Genomic DNA, 20,120 nt, shown 5'->3' with positions numbered 1-20,120 from the left:
CAGAGGTTGGATGCAGTAAGACAGTCATTTTACATTTCTTTAAAGATCCTGAGGGTTATGGGACAAAAAAGTCAAGTGGTTGACCCAAAACAAATTATCCTGCGCTGAGCCGGAGGAACCGAGGTACCGTCCGTGAAGACCCGGGCCGATCCTCGACCCAAATTAAGTTTGGACTTAGCAAGCGAGCACCAAACATAGGTGGAAGAAAGTTTTATTCTCTGATGAGAAAAAATGTGACCTGGACGGTCCTGATGGCTTCCAACACTACTGGCATGACAAGGAGCTCCCACTGGAGATGTTTTCTACACGGCACAGTGGAGGAGGCTCCATCATGATCTGGGGTGCTTTTTCCTTCAATGGAACAATGGAGCTTCAGGTTGATCCAGGGGCGTCAAACGGCTGCTTGCTATGTGGAGATGTTGCATCAGCATCCCTCTTGACTGAGGGCCCTCGTCTGTGTGGTGATGGCTGGGTCTTTCAACAGGACAACGCTGCAGTTCTCAATGCCCGCCTGACAAAGGCCTTTTTCCAGGAGAATAACTTTGCTCTTTTGGACCCTCTTGCGTGTTCTCCTGATCTAAAGCCACTGAGAACGTTTGGGGATGGATGGCAAGGGAATTCTACAAAAACGGACGCCAGTTCCAGACCATGGATGCCCTACATGAAGCCATCTTCACCCCATGGAGCATTGTTCCCACCGGCCTCCTGGAAACACTTGCATCAAGCCTAAACAAATGTTTGAAGTGATCAACAAGAACGATGGGCCTACCCACCACTGAGTGCTTTTTTGAAACTTTTTGTTTGCATTTTTGAGTTATTAAGGCTATGGTCTTTAACTTTTGATCAGTTGCTGAACAGCCCGTTTGAGTTTAAATTCAGTATGTGTGAAATGTTCACTCACTGTCAACATAAATTGTTCATAGGACAACTGCAAATTGTTGGATACTCCACTTGACATACTACTATGCAAATGAAGGGCAGGTTAATGTATATCCCTTTCCTCTCTTTAACAATGTTTCAGGTTCACATTACTGTTATGGACAACAACGACAATGCTCCAATCTTCTCCCAACCAACCTATGATGTAACTATATCTGAAGACACGCCAACCGACACAGAAGTGGTCCAGGTTTTGGCGTTGGACCGCGATGAGCATCACCAGCTGAGCTACTCCCTGCAGAGCTCCATTGACCCCAGTAGCATTCATCTGTTCCACATCCACCCCACCCTGGGTACCATCACCACTGCTCAGAGGCTGGACCATGAGGCTTGTGCTCAGCACATCCTCACAGTTGTTGTAAGTCTGTGTCCCAGTTTCGTAGAAATGCTAAGTTGTATTACTACAGAATAGTATGGTGGCCCTATGAGCTCTGCAGTTAAGAGTAAAAAACATGGCCTTATTGAAGTTCTCTATCCATCAGTAGTATTGGATATGAGCTCAAATGTTACATACTCAGTTAAAGACTCCACTCACTAGCTCACTTCAATAACACCTCATGTACATCACTTTTAGTATTGTCTGGAAAAATTTCTGTAGTTTGGTGGTCTATTTACTTTGATTTGTTTTAAACAACATTCTTACTTTATAAAACATTGCCATATGGGCAGTAGGAAAACATTAAAAAAAACATATCTGCATTGCTTCATTCATAACAGAGAAAAGATTTGTGTTCATATTCGTGATTCAGGACAACTTTCAGGCTACCAAATGTTTCTGGAACTTTAGAATTTAGGTTTCACTTGTTCTAAGATGACAAATTGATAGCTAGGCGAATTTGGATGACATGGAGCACTTAGGTTGTGTACTAAAGAACTTAAGCACTTCTCATTATCATTTTGATTTGTTTAATTTAAAATATAAAGTGAGCAGGGATTGTATTGTGTTTTTTTCAGTAGTTGTACATAAATATAAAATTTAAACCGTGCAAGTGTCCAGTATAGTATTTTTGTAAGATCAAACATTTCAAAATCCAAGGGAACAGGTCAAAAATCTGTGTTTGGTCCAATTGGTGGTTAGAACAAGCAGGCCCCTAGCCTGTAAATCCAGACCCATATCTAGAACGTTACAGGGTCAGGCCCACGATCAATAGACCTTCCCAACTCAAGGGGCGGCTCCTTCTCGTGCATTTCAAATACCACTGCATGCAATTCGATAGCACTACAACCAATCAAAGCAATGAACAAGGTGACGTATTAAGCCCCGTTCGTTTAGCGAACAGCGGAATTAACTGTTAAATTAAACTTTTGCCGTGGTCGGTCGGCAAAACAGAACATTCCTCTTACTTGCTAATGAAAGATTTAAGTGCTGGCAAATCATAAAGTGTCGAGGCCAAAGCCGTCACAAACTCAAACAACATATCCACAGCCATCTCTGTTGTTTACTATCACGCCTTCGAAGGCGCATGCACAGCACTGTCGTCATCCGGTTACGTCTGCCCCAGAGCACCATACATAGGGCTCTGGCCCGCCCATATCAAATATAACCAATTGAAATGTAGCTCATGATTTTCTGACATATGTAATGAGCTTTAATGGAGAGTGTCCAGACAAACAGGTGCAGAAAATTTAATTTGCTAGCGGCAGGTCTGGATTTCGAGGCTAGCTGTCCCTTTCTTTTGAGTGTAATTTTCCCATGTGGAAAAGTTTTCTTAAGGCCAGTAACGCAGCTGCTTGAAACTTGCAACTGCTTGCAACAAGCTGGACTGTGAAATTCTGACACTGGCCAGTTGACAATGCTGCAATTAGCTGAGATGGTAGCAGGTTTCCATGGCAACAGCAAATGCCTCCGACGAGCCGCATCAGCATCCCACACTTTGAACCTGCATCCTGCTAGAAAATATATTTAAGTACGGTTAGTTAGCTGCAACTTAACCCTACAAGTTTCTAAAACTGGTGTTGGGTAGTCGTGAATATGTAGTGTAAACCAGCCTTAAGTGTTGTATTACTTTGTCTCATATGTAGAGTAGCAGGAGTGCCATAGATAATTTTCATGTCTGTGCTCGCAATCTACCTAAACTCTTTATTTAGCAAATAAGCTAAATACTGTTAAGCAAAACAGTATCTACAGTACATCTCATTAGAGGAAAGAGGATAGTTTTGTTCTGATTTTTGTTTTCAAGAGTGTGAGTCCTGGCTTAATAATATTTTTAATATTGTATATTTATGACAACAAAGAACTTTTGTTTTTGTCCCTAGGTGAAAGACCAAGAGTTCCCATACAGAAAGAACGTAGCTCGTGTGCTTATAGAAGTGGAGGATATAAATGACCATGTGCCCATCTTTACCAGTGCTCTGTACGAAGGCTCAGTCTATGAGTCAGCAGCAGTGGGATCAGCTGTGGTTCAGGTCACTGCCCTTGACAAAGACAAAGGCGAGAACGCAGAGCTACTCTACTCCGTTGAAGCAGGTGGGCCTCTCTGACATCTTTATACAGTATGTGCTTTTTCTGTGTTGAAACATTTTATACTAAAATAACTACCACATCTACACATTTCCATTGTTTTTGATTTTCCAACAGGAAACACTGGAAATGCATTCCGTATTGAACCCGTTTTGGGTATCATCACTATCGGACATGACCTGGACTTGTCAAGCATAGGCCATTATGTTCTCACTGTCAGAGCCACTGACAAAGGCTCCCCTCCCCTTTCCACCACTACTGTAGTGCGTATTGCTGTCACCCTCTCTGACAACGCTGGGCCAAAGTTCCCTCAGCCTGAGTACCTGGCTGAGATCACAGAGAATGCAATAGTTGGGACCTCTGTCACCACAGTCAGTGCAGTCAGCCAGTCAACCCTCACTTATGACATAAAACAAGACAACACCAATTATGTTTTTCAGATAAATCAATACAGTGGAGTAATAACTACTCAAAAGCCTCTCGACTATGAGACTACAACATTTTACACCTTGGTAGTCCAGGCTACCAACATGGCTGGCATGGCCTCCAATGCTACTCTGTTAATCCAGGTAGTTGATCTGAACGATAACCCACCGGTTTTCCAGCAGCTTCAGTATTGTGGCCGCATCAGCGAGGCCGCACCAATCAACAGTGTGGTCTTGAACTCAAATGATTCCCCTCTAGTAATCAAGGCAACTGATGCTGACCGCAACCAAAATGCACTGTTGGTTTACGAAATTGTTGAAGACACTGCAAAGATTTTCTTTACAGTGGACTCAGGAACTGGCTCCATCAGAACCATTGCTAATCTAGACCATGAAACATTTGCCACTTTCCACTTCCATGTACATGTGAGGGACAACGGCAGGCCACAGTTGACAGCTGAAAGTCCAACTGAGGTCACAATACAAGTGATTGACACAAATGATTCACCACCTCGCTTCATCCAGAATGCATATGAAACAGTCTTGCTACTCCCCACGTATGTTGGAGTGGAAGCTTTGCAGGTTTCAGCCATAGACCCTGACAAAGATGTCTCTACAGAGCTTACCTACTCTCTGACTGATGGAGCATTGGAGCATTTTGTAATAAAACCTTCCAGTGGAGTGGTCATAGTCAAACACAACAACTTCTCCAAAGAACGCTTCCGATTCACTGTCAAAGTTTCAGATGGGAAATTCTCCAGCACTGCTTCGGTGACCATTCTTGTCCGAGAAGCTTTGGACTCTGGTCTCAGCTTCTCTGATGATCTTTACTCTTCATCTATTCAAGAGAATGTATCAAATATCACCAAAGTGGCCATAGTAAATGCTGTGGGACATCGTCTAAATGAACCATTGATGTACACCCTGTTGAATGCCGGCACACGCTTCAGAATCCTTCCAACTTCTGGTGTGATCCAAACCACAGGAATACCCTTTGATCGCGAAGAACAAGAGTTCTATGAACTGGTGGTGGAGGCGAGAAGGGAGCATGACCGTCTGCATGTGGCCAGAGTTATGGTTAGAGTCCAAGTTGAGGACATCAATGATAATGTTCCTGTGTTTGTTGGACTTCCCTACTATGCAGCTGTTCAAGTTGAAGCTGAGCCAGGTTCACCCATTTTCAGGGTCATGGCTATAGATGGTGACAAGGGGATTAATGGAGAAGTATCTTACTATCTCAAGGATGACTACAGTCACTTTGAAATCAACCAGAAGACAGGTGATCTCAGCCTGAAGAGGGCTTTTGAGTCTGACTTATCGAATGTGGAGTACCATATGGTGATAAATGCCAAAGATGGCGGTTATCCTCCTCTCTCATCCACTATAGAGTTCCCCATTACTGTAGTCAACAAAGCCATGCCTGTCTTTGACAAATCATTTTATTCTGTTTCTGTGAATGAGGATGTGGCTGTACACACACCTATTCTTGGTATCAATTCCACTAGTCCTGAAGGTCAGAACATAATCTACACTATTGTTGATGGAGATCCATCTCTTCAGTTTGACATTGGTTTTGATACTGGGGTCATAAGTGTCATCCACTATCTGGACTATGAAGCAGCATCCTCTTACCACCTGACAATCAGAGCCACAGACTATCTAACTGGTGCCCGTGCTGAGGTGGATGTAGATGTGGTCGTCCAGGATATAAATGATAACCCACCAATCTTTCAGAAAATGTCCTACAGGGTAGTTTTGTCTGAAACAGCCATGATTGGAACTCCAGCTCTTCAAGTTATTGCCACTGACAAAGACTCTGAGAAGAACAATGTTGTCCGCTACCAGATCTTCTCAGATGTACATCACAGCACAGACTACTTTCACATTGATAGTAGCAGTGGATTAATCCTCACAGCACGTATGCTTGACCATGAATTAGTTCAGAAGTATGATTTCCTTGTCAGGGCCACAGATAATGGCTTCCCACCATTGAGTAGTGAAGTATCAGTCATAGTTGTTGTGAATGACATGAATGACAATCCTCCAGTTTTCAACCAACTTCTCTATGAGGCCTACGTTAATGAGTTAGCACCTAGGGGTCACTTTGTAACCTGTGTCCAGGCCTCAGATGCTGACAGCTCTGATTTTGATAAGATGGAGTACTGCATTTTGTCAGGAAATGAAAAAATTAACTTTGTGATGGACAAGAAGACAGGAATCATTACATTGTCCAGCCACCGTAAACAAAGAATGGAGCCTGCCTACAGCCTCAATGTTTCAGTGTCTGATGGAGTGTTTACCAGCACTGCACAGGTTCATATTAAGGTGTTGGGGGCCAACCTGTATAGTCCAGTGTTTGGACAGAATACATATGAGGCAGAGTTCAGAGAGAATTCGGCCGCGGGAACTAAAGTTATACAAGTAAGTGCTATGGAAAATCATTGAATATTATTCTCAGTCATATCATTTATTAGAATACATGAATAATGTAGCACTATTAATATAACATACTCATGTCTGTATTGACGTGATATTGATTTATTTTTCAGGTGAAGGCAACAGATGCAGACCCTGGATTGTTCGGTCACATCATTTATTCATTTGTTAATGATGTGGGCAAGGATCAATTTAACATTGATGCTAGTGGTCTTATTACCACCGCAGAAAAGCTTGATCGTGAGGACCCGGCAAATCAGGACATTGTCCTGACAGTAGCAGCCCAGGACTCAGGTGGACGTGTCTCTTACTGTAGAGTACAAGTCACTCTGTTAGATGATAATGACAACGTACCTCGCTTCTGTGCCGCAGAGTACCGAGCTTCAGTCAAATCAGATGTGTCTAAAGGCTTTTTGGTGACACAGATTCAGGCTTATGATCCAGATGACGGCACTAATGCCAAGGTGACATATTCCCTCTACAGTGAGGCCCACATCCCTGTGGTGGACATTTTGGAAATAGACCCAGACAATGGTTGGATGGTGACCAAAGGCAGCTTCGGTCACTTGAGGAATTCTGTATTATCTTTTTTTGTGAAGGCTATGGATAGAGGGAGTCCAGCTCGACACTCTCTAGTGTCTGTCTACATCCACGTTATTTCTCCAGATGCCTTCATTCCTTCTTTCAGCCAACATCAATACCTATTCAGCCTGCCAGAGGACACCCTTTTAGGCTCAGCAATAGGCATGCTGCGCCTGAACACTCCTCCAGGATATACTTCGCTCTCCACCACCTTTGCCCAGGTTAACGGTGAAACAGGAGAAAACAACCAAGATGGGGTATTTGTGGTGGAAAAGGACACCGGTGTGATCAAGCTTGATAAGCCCTTGAACCATGAGTTGGTCAAAGGATACCACTTCAAAGTCACTGCCACTGTACAACAGGCTAAGCTGGATTCTGTGACTTCTATAGATGTTGAAGTCAAAGTGTTTGATCTAAATGACAACAAGCCCGTTTTTGAGTCACACTCCTATGAGGCCACTATTATGGAGGGAATGTCAGTTGGGACCAGGATCATTCAAATCCAAGCACGAGATGCAGATTCAGGGGCCAATGGTCAGGTCACCTACAGTCTCGGGACATTAATCCAGTCACAGGTGGATTCAAACACATTGGTTGGGACATTTAGCATTGACAGCATCACAGGCTGGATCTCCACACAAAAGGAACTGGACCATGAAACCAATCCGTCCTATACCTTCACAGTGGTAGCCTCAGATCTTGGGGAGATTGTGTCTCTTTCCAGTACCGCCACTGTGACGGTAGCGGTATCGGACATCAACGACAACCCGCCCAGGTTTCTGGAGGGACATTACTTTGGTTCAATTCAGGAGAGCGACTCACCAGGCGAGGTGGTGGCTGTGCTGAACACCAGAGATGATGACAGCTCTGCCATTAACCGTCAAGTCAGCTATCACATCACTGGTAAGTACCAATGAAAGCCATTGCAAACCATATCGCACGAAACAAGAACGTAGATATTAGACAATCATACAAAATATTACCTTCAGTACTTTCTACTATATTTGTGCATGGTAAGTTACAGTATGGCTAAATAAAGAGAAACATTGCTGTTATAGTTTATAAATAGGTGCACGATAATTGCAGGTCTTTGATAGGATGCAAACCCTGGTGTATTACGTGAAGGACAGGCATTTTGCTCATCAGCCCCCTTGTCTTGCAAGCCTTAAGTTCTGCTTCACTACACCGAGGGCACAGGGGGCACCTGCATTTCAACTGAATTTTGGTCTTTGACATCCATTTTGAGGAATCTTGTAGCATCCTCCATTATGGATGGCATTATTTGGGATACATGGATGTGTATTGTATAACATCTGACTGCACTCATTGATGACATAAAAAACATTTTGTATATTTCTGTCTTGGCCTAGTGTTTTACTCAATATACAGTTGTCATTAGATTTCTTAGTATAAAACATATCCTTGCCATTGCTACAGCCATGAAGAGAAAACTTGAGTAGGGGAGAACGGGGTAATCTGAGCCACTTTTTACATTTGCTCCCCTCTAAGCGAGCTAAAATGATTCATCACTCAAATTGACACATTTCCCATTAATTCAGGATGTTTCCTAGAAATGGGCATTAGCAGAATTGTTTCAAGACAAAGGGCAGTGAAAATTAGCCTGGAAATCCAGACCCTGATATCTTGAACGATAGAGGGTCAAAATCAATAGTAATTTCCAACTCAAGGGGCGGCTCCTACTCGTGCATTTCAAATGCCACTGCACGCAGTTGGATAGCACTACAACCAATCAGAGCGATGCACAAGGTGACGTAAGCCCCTTTCGTTTAGCGAACAGCTGTTAAACTGTTAAATTAAACATTTGCCGTTGTCGGTCGGCAAAACAGAACATTCCACTTACTTGCTAATGAAAGATTTGAGTGCCGTCTTCCAAATCGTTAAGGGTCGAGGCCAAAGCAGTCTCAAACTCACACAACATATCCGCAGCCATCTTTGATGTTTACTATCACGGCTTCGACGTCGCATGCACGTCACTGTCGTCATCCGGTTACGTCCTCCCCAGAGTACCATATAAAGGACTCTGGCGCGCCCATATTAGATAGAACCAATTGAAACCATAGCCAGATTTCTGGTCTTCTTGATAAAGCTTCAACGGAGCGTGTCCAGACCCACACACGCAGCAAATTTAATTTGCCAGCGCCTAGTGGCAGGTCTGGGAATGCCAGGCTAAGTGAAAATATGATTGTTTAAAAAAAAGTTGTCATGTGGCTCACTTTACCCCAGCTGTGGGGTAAACTGAGACAGACCAGAAAAATCAAGGGGGTAAAGTGAACCAGCTAGGGGTAAACTGATCCACTTACTTTTTCCACTCTGAAACTACCATAACAACACATATTATAACAGTTAGAATCCTGAAAGCTAGCCACACATTCCAGAACTAATGTCAGACTAGTAAAAGAATGATGGGGTTTGGTCAATTTAGCAAAGCAAATTTTCTAAACACTTGAAAGTAACTCTGAACAAAATCAAATACAACATATTATAATTCAAAAGGTTTTAATAAGAGTCAAATGAAAGATAGAACCAGTTAGATTAGAACACAGTCTGGGGGTCAGAACTCAGGTATGATAGAAGTGTTTCTACGTGAATACATTTGCTTTGGCACAACAGTTGATTAAGTTGACAGCACGAAAATTTACTTTTACATGCAAAATACCTATTTTGGTGAAAAAAAAACATGCTTACCACAGCACCATGAGGTCCTCTCTTTCAGGGCCATGGGGAAATGAGAGGGGCTTGAAAACATATATCTCACATGACCACAAATGTTTTCCGTTGCCTAGATACAGGGGGTGGCTCACATTACCCGATGCCTCAGATTCCCCCGTTCTCCCCTATATTGTTTACATACTAAATTAAAGTAATGATTGTGAATACAACACATTGTTTGTTATTAAGTTATTCTCCTTAACATCACATGATAACCCGAACCCTTAAAAGCATTTTTTTGGGAAAACCATGTCTAAAATCTGCTTTATTGACCCTGTTTATCTCCAGCCCTGTCTGTCTGTGTTTTCCAGGTGGGAACTATCGTGGTGTGTTCGCCCTTGGTCTGGTTCAGGGCGAATGGAAAATGTATGTGAAGTGGCCGCTGGACAGGGAAGAACGCAGTCTCTACATAATCAATGTTACTGCCAGCGATGGACTCTTTGTTTCCCAAGCGACGGTAGAGGTCACAGTGATAGACACCAATGACAACAGCCCTGTCTGTGACCAGGTAAAACCACATTTTGAAGGACAACCACAGTGATGCGTATAAAAAAGTGGCAAATGGAAGTTCTTTTTAGACTATTTTTTGCATTTATGTATCTTAGATAACTGTATGTAGCTTTTGTCAAAGATAAACAAACTTTCATATAGTGTCATGTCATTGCGGTGACTGGGTCTTTGTATTTATTCGTGTGTGTGTGTGTGTGCGCGTGTGTGCACTTGCGTGTTTAGGCAGTATATACTGCCTCCATTGCAGAGGACCTCCCAGTCAGCAGTGTGGTGGTAAGGGTTGGAGCTACTGATGCAGATGTGGGCATCAATGCCTGGATCCAGTACTCCTTACATGGTCCTGGATCCCAGGATTTCGGCATGGACCCAGAAACAGGTATGGATGTAGTGTGAAAACACAACCATACTGTACATTTTTCTTTGCACTTAGCACAGAACTTGCATAAATTGCATTTCGAATCAAACCAATATAAAGTGAAATGCAGCAGTAAAATGGGGTAACTGGGCTTTAATATCTCAATGTTTCAAATGGTGTTTCTCACAAACCCAGGTGAGGTCAAGACATCCGTGGTTCTGGACCGTGAGATCACACCCAACTACCGGCTTGTCGCCCAGGCGACTGACGGCGGAGGTCGATTATGCCGTGCTGAGGTGCAGCTGCTAGTAACTGATGTGAATGACAACCCTCCCATCTTCACCCTGTCCCAGTACACAGCTAGCGTCTATGAAGACACTAGCACCAAAGCCCTGCTCACACGCATCCAGGCCATAGACCCTGATGAAGGTGATACTGCTTGTACAACTACAACTACTTATGATTTTGCTACGCCTGCCAGTAGTTCTCTAAAGGCTACTATACTGTATTCTATTTATAAGAAAACAAATATAATAGAAGTTACATTAATAAGAAAAACTGAAAATGATACTAAAAAACTTGTCAGAAGCAGACATCATTAAAAGACACAGTTGAATGAGCACTTTGAAGCACCTTAGACCATTGAACGTGTGTTGTACACCTCTGACACTCCTCTTGTGTTCCTGCAGCAGGTCCGGGTCGTATGGTGGTGTACTCCCTGAGTGACTCTGCAGGCGGTTCCTTTTCCATTGAGAAGTCCTCAGGCATCGTGGTGCTGGAACGCATTCTAGACCGTGAGGTGCAGCCAGCTCTTCAGATAACAGTCCATGCCACTGACCAGGGTTCACCTCTGCCCCTCTCCTCATTGGTCAATGTCACCATCACTGTGCTTGACATTAACGACAACCCGCCTGTCTTTGAACGGCGCGATCAGCTGGCCACGGTGCCGGAGAACGTCCGAGTTGGCACGGAGGTTCTGAGAGTGTACGCTGCCAGCAAGGACATCGGGACTAATGCTGAGATCACCTACAGTATCCGCTCAGGCAACGAGCATGGCAAGTTCCACATCCATCCACTGACTGGTGAGTCTGCTAACCATTTTTTCTGATTAACATGTGTTTGTATTTTTATGTTGTTTTTACTTTAGGATGACTATTCACAACTGGCGAAGGGACATCCGATGAAAACTAGCTTTTAAGCTAACTCGGTTGCATTTACATAATTTTTTTCCAACAAAGAAAAAAGAAAAGAGAAAGAATTTGAATTTGAACCAAGTCTGGCATCTTCTCATACCACTATCTTATTCACGCCTAATTTACATATAACATGTTCCTTTCAATCACCCCCTGCTTCAGTTCTGTATTGATTTTTCTAATTGAAAAATTAACACATTGAGCTGTTTGGAGAGAAATAAACTCATAACATTTGAAAAATATTTAGTGTGTTGGTTTAAATAGCTTCAGTCCGTTTTTCTTTTTTGATATTAGCTGTGCATGCCATTCTGCTCACACACTTTTTGGGGGTCACAACTATGTGCAACAGTAAAGGCAAGACATCTGTGTTATCTAATTTGTTTATTTTTTCTGTTAATTTCTTAGAATTGTATTTGAAAAAAAAAATGATTTTATGTTCGAGATTCTGAATCATGGGAAATTTATCGTCACGACGAGGAAAGATACAATAGACTAGAGGCAACATTTTTAATACTGATTACCTGTTATTAAATAAGGCGATTATTTATAATTGATCCAAACCATGGAAAGTGCAAGAATTTGTGGTTGAACTGGACTGAGCTAAGAAACATGTTTGGAGAGGTTTTTAATTGCTATTTTTTATTTCCAGTTTTTATGACATTTGTGCTTTGACGTTCCTTTGGTGTTTGATAAAAACTCTTTGGGGGGCGCCAAAAATGTCTCTATACAGGAAAAACCCTGACACCTTTGCTGTGGTTGCAGTGCATTTGTGTTGCAGCCTTAGCATTTGTTATAGTATATTGCCAGTAGATGGTGCTCAGCATACACAAAGCCTATACATATAAACCCAATACTGGTGCTTCAGATGTGGTGTCTCGTCACACTGCATTAAGATTGCACAGTACACTTAAAAGAAATATGGTCCAGCTAATAATCATAATTATGTGGGTTTTTTCTCCACAGTCCAAACCTGTCTAAATTTGGCAACTGCTCTTTTAATGCCCCGTTTTATAATAGTTGTGGCAACAAAGCTCTGTTATTTTAGTGGCAGTACGATGGCCGGTTTGGAAGCTGGTTGCCAGGACTGGTAAGGCAAGGCAAGGCAAGTTTATTTATATAGCACAATTCAGACACAAGGCCATTCAAAGTGTTTTACAGGGGCATGAAATACATCAAGATTAAAATATATCAAGTATAGAATAGACATTAGAAAAGCGAATGAAAAATATGAATAGAAATAAAACATTTAAATTAAATAAAAAGTAAAGCTGCGAGCAGCGATGACCGGGCCCTCGCACTCTTGCGCCGGACGCCGTCCCGACCGGCCTTAGTCTCCGGGCAGCGGCACGAAGCCGCACGAGAGAGCGCGCCGCGCGGTAACTTCCGTCCGTACATTTGGGTATCAAATTTCGTCGAGGAAAGTGTAACACAGCCTGAGTTATGATGAATGAAAGTTTCATGGGGTCCGTTTTTGATGACATCTCGTTCAACTTTGACCCCTCGTAGCTCCCCTTAATTGTACAATGAAACTCTAGATCTATTGCAATTAAACATCGGCCAAGCGATTTGAGTATTTGAGAGGTGGTTTAACTTCCCTGGTGTAAAATCTCTAGGACGAGTTTTTCGAAATGTGAAATGTTGTATAATGGCAATTTTAAGCACTAAAACCAAAATGGCGGACTTTGTGTTGGGTTTGGCCAAGAGCATAAATTAGCATTTTGGTGTGCCTCGGGCCAATGTTCTCCTAAGGTTTCATGCTCGTAGCCCAATTTTTGATCATGCATTTCCTGAAAATGTGTTTTGGGCCTGGCACTGAACCAATGATAAGTTGCAATTCTGACCTGCCCGCAATAGGAATAGCACCATTCGGTGCTCAGGCCATAATCACAGGCTAAAAGGGAAACAAAAAAGTCTTCAGATTTTATTTAAAAGAGCTGAGAGTTGCAGTAGACGTCAAGTTTTCTGGGAGTTTGTTCCAGATAGGAGCATAAAAACAGAAAGCTGCTTCTCCTTGTTTAGTCCTAACTCTGGGGACTGTAAGTAGACCTGTCCTTTATTAAATTGACTAATGAAGATAACTTAACTTAGGATATTTTCCTTTAAATCTGACTCTTTACATTTATTTAAATGCATATTCTGTTCCTTCTCTCTCCATACCTTCGTCAGGGGTCATTTTAATTGGCCACCCTCTGGACTATGAGACCTGCAGGGACTACTTCCTGACAGTGGAGGCACGTGATGGAGGCACACCACCACTCAGTGCAGTCACCACAGTCAACATAAACCTGACAGACGTCAATGACAACGCGCCCATGTTTAGTCTTGACCTGTACTCTGCTGTTGTGTCAGAGGATGCCACCATTGGAGAGTCTGTGGTCAAGGTAGGTTTGGTTCTTTTCTTTCTTTTCGCCCTATGCATTGTGACTAGAATGCTCCTTTTCATTCTTCAATTATCCATGGTTTTAATAGTTTCTCTCCCTCTTTTATTGATCTTTATTTTTTTCTCTCTTTTAAATGTTTTATGTAAAGCACTTTGAATTGCCTCTGTGTATGAATTGTGCTTTATAGATAAACCTGCTTTGCCTTGCCTTCATCCAGAATAAGACATATTTAAAGCTTTTGGGCAACATCGTCAATACCGATGGTCAAGGTCCAAAAATGATGATTTCTGCAAATTTGTATTTTATTTGCTTCTTTTCATTTGCTTTTAAATGTTTTCTAATGTGTTTTTTATGTATTTTAATCTTGCCCCTGTAAAGCACTTTGAGTGGCCTTGTGTCTGAATTGTGCTATAGAAATAAACTTGCCTTGCCTTGCCTCAGTTACATCATCATGTAAAGAATCTCTTCTGACCAACATATTTCTAATGGCTGAATTTCTATTAAGTCTGCTCTGATTATTCATGACCCCAGACGATAGTTTATACTTTTTTAATTTAATTTAATTTCTACTGACCTTTTCCTACTGCCTTTACACAAGAAGTGCTAAGTGTCTGCATACCCCCCAGAAAGTGGGTAGTTGCGCCCCTGCATCTATATATATATACAGTATCTCACAAAAGTGAGTACACCCCTTACATTTCTTCACATTTTTCATTATATCTTTCCATGGGACAACACTGAAGAAATGACACTTTGATACAATGTAAAGTAGTCAGTGTACAGCTTGTATAACAGTGTAAATTTACTGTCCCCTCAAAATAACTCGACACACAGCCATTAATGTCTAAACTGCTGGCAACAAAAGTGAGTACACCCCTTAGAAAAAATTTACAAATCGGGCCCAAAGTGTAAATATTTTGTGTGGCCACCATTATTTTCCAGCACTGCCTTAACCCTCTTGGGCATGTAGTTCACTAGAGCTTCACAGGTTGCAACTGGAACCCTCTTCCACCCATTTATGACAGCATCACAGAGCTGGTGGATATTAAAGACCTTGCGCTCCTCCACCTTCTGTTTGAGGATGCCCCAAAGATGCTCAATAGGGTTTAGGTCTGGAGACATGCTTGGCCAGGCCATAACCTTTACCCTCAGCTTTTTTAGCAAGCCACTGGTCATCTTGGAGGTGTGTTTGGGGTCGTTATCATGTTGCAATACCACCCTGCGGCCCAGTTTACGAAGGTTGAGTGCACGTGGTCAGCGTCGTACACAGAGGTTGGCTTTGGAAAATAGACGTATGAGTGCTGCCAGCATTGCTGAAGGGCTTGAAGGGGTGGGGGGTCAACCTGTCAGTGCTCAGATCATACGCCGCACTCTGCATCATACTGGTCTGCATGGCTGTCATCCCAGAAGGAAGCCTATTCTAAAGATGATGCACAAGAAACCCCACAAAAAGTTTTGCTGAAGACAAACAGACTACGGCTTACTTACTTAACAGACATGGATTACTGCAACCATGTCCTGTGGTCTGATGAGACCAAAATACATTTATTTGGTTCAGATGGTGTTAAGAGTGTGGAGCGGCAACCAGGTGAGGAGTACAAAGACAAGTGTGTCTTGCCTAGAGTCAAGCATGGTGTTTGGAGTGTCATGGTCTGGGGCTGCATGAGTGCTGCCAGCACTGGGGATCTACAGTTCATTGAATTCTAACATGTACTGTGACATACTGAAGCAGAGCATGATCCCCTCCCTTCATAAACTGGGCCGCAGGGCAGTACTGCAACATGATAACGACCCCAAACACACCTCCGAACGACCACTGGCTTGCTAAAGAAGCTGAGGGTAAAGGTTATGGACTGGCCAAGCATGTCTCCAGTCTTAAACCCTATTGAGCATCTTTGGGGCATCCTCAAACGGGAGATGGAGGAGCGCAAGGACTCTAATATCCACCAGCTCCTTGATGTCGTCATGAATGGGTAGAAGAGGGTTCCAGTTGCAACCTGTGAAGCTCTAGTGAACTACATGCCCAAGAGGGTTAAGGCAGTGATAGAAAATAATGATGGCAAAACAAAATATTGACACTTTGGGCCCAATTTGGACATTTTTTCTTAGGGGTGTACTCACTTTTGTTGCCAACAGTTTAGACATTAATGGCTGTGTGTCGAGTTATTTTGAGGGGACAGTAAATTTACACTGTTATACAAGCTGTACACTGACTACTTGACATTGTATCAAAGTGTCATTTATTCAGTGTTGTCGCATGGAAAGATATAATGAAATATTTGAAGAAATGTTAGGGGTGTACTCACTTTTGTGAGATACTGTATATCTGGCGCTTACCGTTTTTCCACTGGCATGCCACTCATGTCAAATGGTAATTGCCAAGTAAAATAAAAATAAAACGCGGTTCATTTAATTAATCATTTTTCCCAAGTCTAGTTTAAGAACCTACTTTTATCGGAGATCATACCCTGAATTGATTTGATCATTTGGTTTTATGGTTCTTTTTTGTCCATTCTATAAGCCTACTTCTAGATTTTTCATTTATTTAAAAAAAATGTAGAAGGGACAGTGCAAATTAATGAACATGAGCACCTGAGTTCAACATGTAAATGTGCCAGATTTAGCCATGCAGGCTAATTTTCACCTGTAGTCCCTGGCAGGTAGATAGCTTAAAAGAAACATTAAAAAACTACAAAAATACAACACATAAGCACAAAACAAAATGACACAAGCACAGACGAGTAAAATGACACAAACACAACTAGTAAACACAAAGACAAACACACTATCCAAGATTGTTATTATATTTGATTTGTCAGTAACCAGTGTTTTATAGATTTTGAAAAGGATTTTAATGATATAATGATCTGGCTATTTGTTTTATTTTTATGCATTTGATCCGATATTTTATCTAATTTCTCTGTGGTTTTACTTCACTGTCTTACAGTAAATGGCACATACCAATTTACATGAGTGGCATGCCAGTAGAAAAACGGTATTCCATGATACCACTGGATCATGTCGATATAAAAAGGCCTATTTTATTTTTTTTGTACAAAAAACAATAACAATAAATGCAAAACGTAGTTGTAGCACAGCAAAGGGTGTTATTCTATGGAATAACTGCAATGATAAACTTTATCAATTCAAAAATATAAAAAATAACTAAAAGTGGCCTATTTAATGGTTATTCAGCTGAAGCAGTCATTTTCTGTTTTGTAACTTTGTGGACTGTTTGGTTAATCTTTTCTCAATATTTTATTCTTGTTTTCTCCGAAAACTTGATTTGTTTGAAAATATACAGTATATAGGCTAATATGACACCTTGATAAAACACGAGTGAAAAAATTGCTGAATGTCTAGCCATAGGCTACAGTGCCACCCCCTGCTAGATATGGGCCCTGCCTCTGTAGCCATAGACTGTATTGCGCTAAATCTCTGTTATCGATTAGTCTGACCTGCTTAGGTGGCTAAGCTAACTACCGTCACCGGAGCAAGTCCGGCTGTTTTCAAAAGCATCTGTCATTTCCAAAGCAACAACAAACATATCGCACATATCCTAACAACAGTACGGACCAGAGAAACGTAAACATCCCTTTATTTAAAGCGTTATGTTGTGTTATAGTGTCAGTAAAGACCAAATATATATAGCTTTACATTTACGGCAATACCTGTCGTGAAATTATATGGGGGAGGCGTGGCGTGCTGGTAAGGTGCAGAATACCATTGTTGGGACCGTCATTTACCGTTACTGAGCGGCAGATGCCATGGTATGTCAGTGGTCGCTGTGGCACATGCAACATGCCGATAAACGATCTCGGCGCACCTGAGTTATAGGGTGTTAAGTGATACTCTAGATTTTTTACACTATGATGTTGCGTTTTCTAATTCGGATGGCAAACCAAATTTGATTCAGATTGGTTCAGAATTATGTGAGTTACAGTCTACTTTATTGTGACATCTGCATCTCTCACACTTGTTACCAGATGACTTTTTTGCATATCGTATGTGGTTTGTCAAAGTGGTGTAGCTGTAGGTTAGCTGTGCAATATGGCATGATGACAGATCCGCATGTTCGCATAGGGTCTGAGTTCCAAATCGCATACTCTTTCTTTTTCTATTCTACATACTACAGCTGATCATTAAAATAATCTAGTTTGTAGCATGCAGTAGGCACACACATGGGGGATACTTTTCCTTATTTCATTCATACTTTCACTGTTTCATCTCTGCTCCTGCACTTCACACCTTCACACTGTGTGCACCCCCTAATGCGGTCCACACACACACAAGCTTTCCTGAGTCTTTGCAAGGCTGCAGCTCTAAGAAACCCATTTTGATCTACTTATTGTTCATGTTTTGGATGAAATAACATGACTGGTATAGCAAAGGTTTAAAAAGAAATAAAGAAAATTATTCTTGTTGCAAAAAAAAATATTTCAAGGCCTTGTACAAACATGTCCACTGACTGGGGGGGTTTGGGAATCACTGCTATACAACATTCGTACAGCTTATCAGGAATTAGTAATTTATGCCTGACGTGTGTGTGTGTGTGTGTGTGTGTGTGTGTGTGTGTGTGTGTGTGTGTGTGTGTGTGTGTGTGTGTGTGTGTGTGTGTGTGTGTGTGTGTGTGTGTGTGTGTGTGTGTGTGTGTGTGTGTGTGTGTGTGTGTGTGTGTGTGTGCGTGCTTGTCTGCTTGCCTACGTGCAGCTTGTAGCAGAGGATGTGGACAGTCAGCTGAATGGAGCCATCCTGTACTCCATCATCAGTGGAGACCGAGACAGCCAGTTCTTCATTGACCCACTGCATGGAGTCATCAAGGTCAACAGACAACTGGACCGGGAGACAGTAAGAACACATGCACGCGCACACACACACACACACACACACGCATGTTTAAAATGTCTATCATTAAATGTTAATGCTGCACATATTTATAGTCAAAACAACTAAAGACTTTAAGTCGTACAAAGGTTTGTCGATCCAGTATGGGGTGGTTATGGCTAACGCATGATTCTTAAAGGTCTGGAATAAGGAGAGAGACCCCTGTTTCGATATGTGGCTCATGGAGTTATCTAGCACTTTATATATGGAGAAAATCTGTTATGAGATTTCAGGGAAAGCAGAAAAATTTAAACAGATATGTCAGCCTTTCCTGGACAATATAGCAGCGCTAAAGTGACCTTCATGAAACCTTATTGACTTTAAACTTTTTTGCTTAAAAAACAGCATATCACTTAGTTCCTTCACATATCACCACAGCATATCGAGTATAAATATATTTTTTTAAATACTTTGTATTTGTATTTTTTTTTTAGGAAAACACAACTGAAAAAGTGAACACAAAAACAAAAGACAAAATGAAATTAACAACTAACATTGCGTACTCTACTTAACAGGTTTCTAAGGACATTGTTAAAACTAAAGGTACATGTTAAGCAAAAAAATTTAAAGTCAATAAGGTTTCATGAAGGTCACTTTAGCGCTGCTATATTGTCCAGGAAAGGCTGACATATCTGTTTACATTTTTCTGCTTTCCCTGAAATCTCATAACAGATTTTCTCCATATATACAGTGCTAGATAACTCCATGAGCCACATATCGAAACAGGGGTCTCTCTCCTTATTCCAGACCTTTAAGAATCATGCGTTAGCCATAACCACCCCATACTGGATCGACAAACCTTTGTACGACTTAAAGTCTTTAGTTGTTTTGACGAGCCTAGAATGGCTGTTACTGGGTTGGGATGGAGGATGTGGCCGTAGACACCTGAATAACAACCAAACACTCTTTTTTTTAGATTTCTTTATTTAGAAGGGACAGCACCAAAGTTGTGCCAGATTTAGCCATGCAGGCTAATTTTCACCTGTAATCCCTGGCAGGTAGATAGCTTAAAAGAAACATTAAAAAAAGAAAACTACAAAAATACAACACATAAGCACAAAAACCAAATGACATAAGCACAGACAAGTAAAATGACACAATCATTTTTCCAGCCCATAACAGGTTGGTGATGTGTGAAAAGCATGAAGCAAGTAGCATACAGACAGAGATAAAAGTGCATGGACATATAGCACGTTAAAACACATAAGCATTTAAAGAAAGACA

At 41.7% G+C, this 20,120-nt stretch overlaps 1 protein-coding gene across 1 annotated transcript in view; it reads left to right on the top strand.

Annotated features, from left to right (window-relative positions):
* Positions 1 to 20,120, top strand: part of fat3a (FAT atypical cadherin 3a) — a gene marked incomplete at its 5' end in the record, with an annotated part of 180,183 nt that overhangs the window by 86,658 nt on the left and 73,405 nt on the right. The window contains 10 exons of the mRNA XM_080054049.1: positions 1,022 to 1,297; positions 3,196 to 3,406; positions 3,518 to 6,246; positions 6,375 to 7,746; positions 9,885 to 10,081; positions 10,306 to 10,459; positions 10,634 to 10,867; positions 11,128 to 11,520; positions 13,798 to 14,012; positions 18,723 to 18,860. Of these exons, the coding sequence (XP_079910175.1) occupies positions 1,022 to 1,297; positions 3,196 to 3,406; positions 3,518 to 6,246; positions 6,375 to 7,746; positions 9,885 to 10,081; positions 10,306 to 10,459; positions 10,634 to 10,867; positions 11,128 to 11,520; positions 13,798 to 14,012; positions 18,723 to 18,860 (5,919 nt within the window). The remainder of the gene's footprint in view (positions 1 to 1,021; positions 1,298 to 3,195; positions 3,407 to 3,517; positions 6,247 to 6,374; positions 7,747 to 9,884; positions 10,082 to 10,305; positions 10,460 to 10,633; positions 10,868 to 11,127; positions 11,521 to 13,797; positions 14,013 to 18,722; positions 18,861 to 20,120) is intronic.

The sequence above is a fragment of the Ammodytes marinus genome (genome assembly GCF_949987685.1).
Source record: "Ammodytes marinus genome assembly, chromosome: 3".
NCBI lineage: Eukaryota > Metazoa > Chordata > Actinopteri > Uranoscopiformes > Ammodytidae > Ammodytes > Ammodytes marinus.
This window is presented reverse-complemented; position numbering and strand designations above follow the sequence as displayed.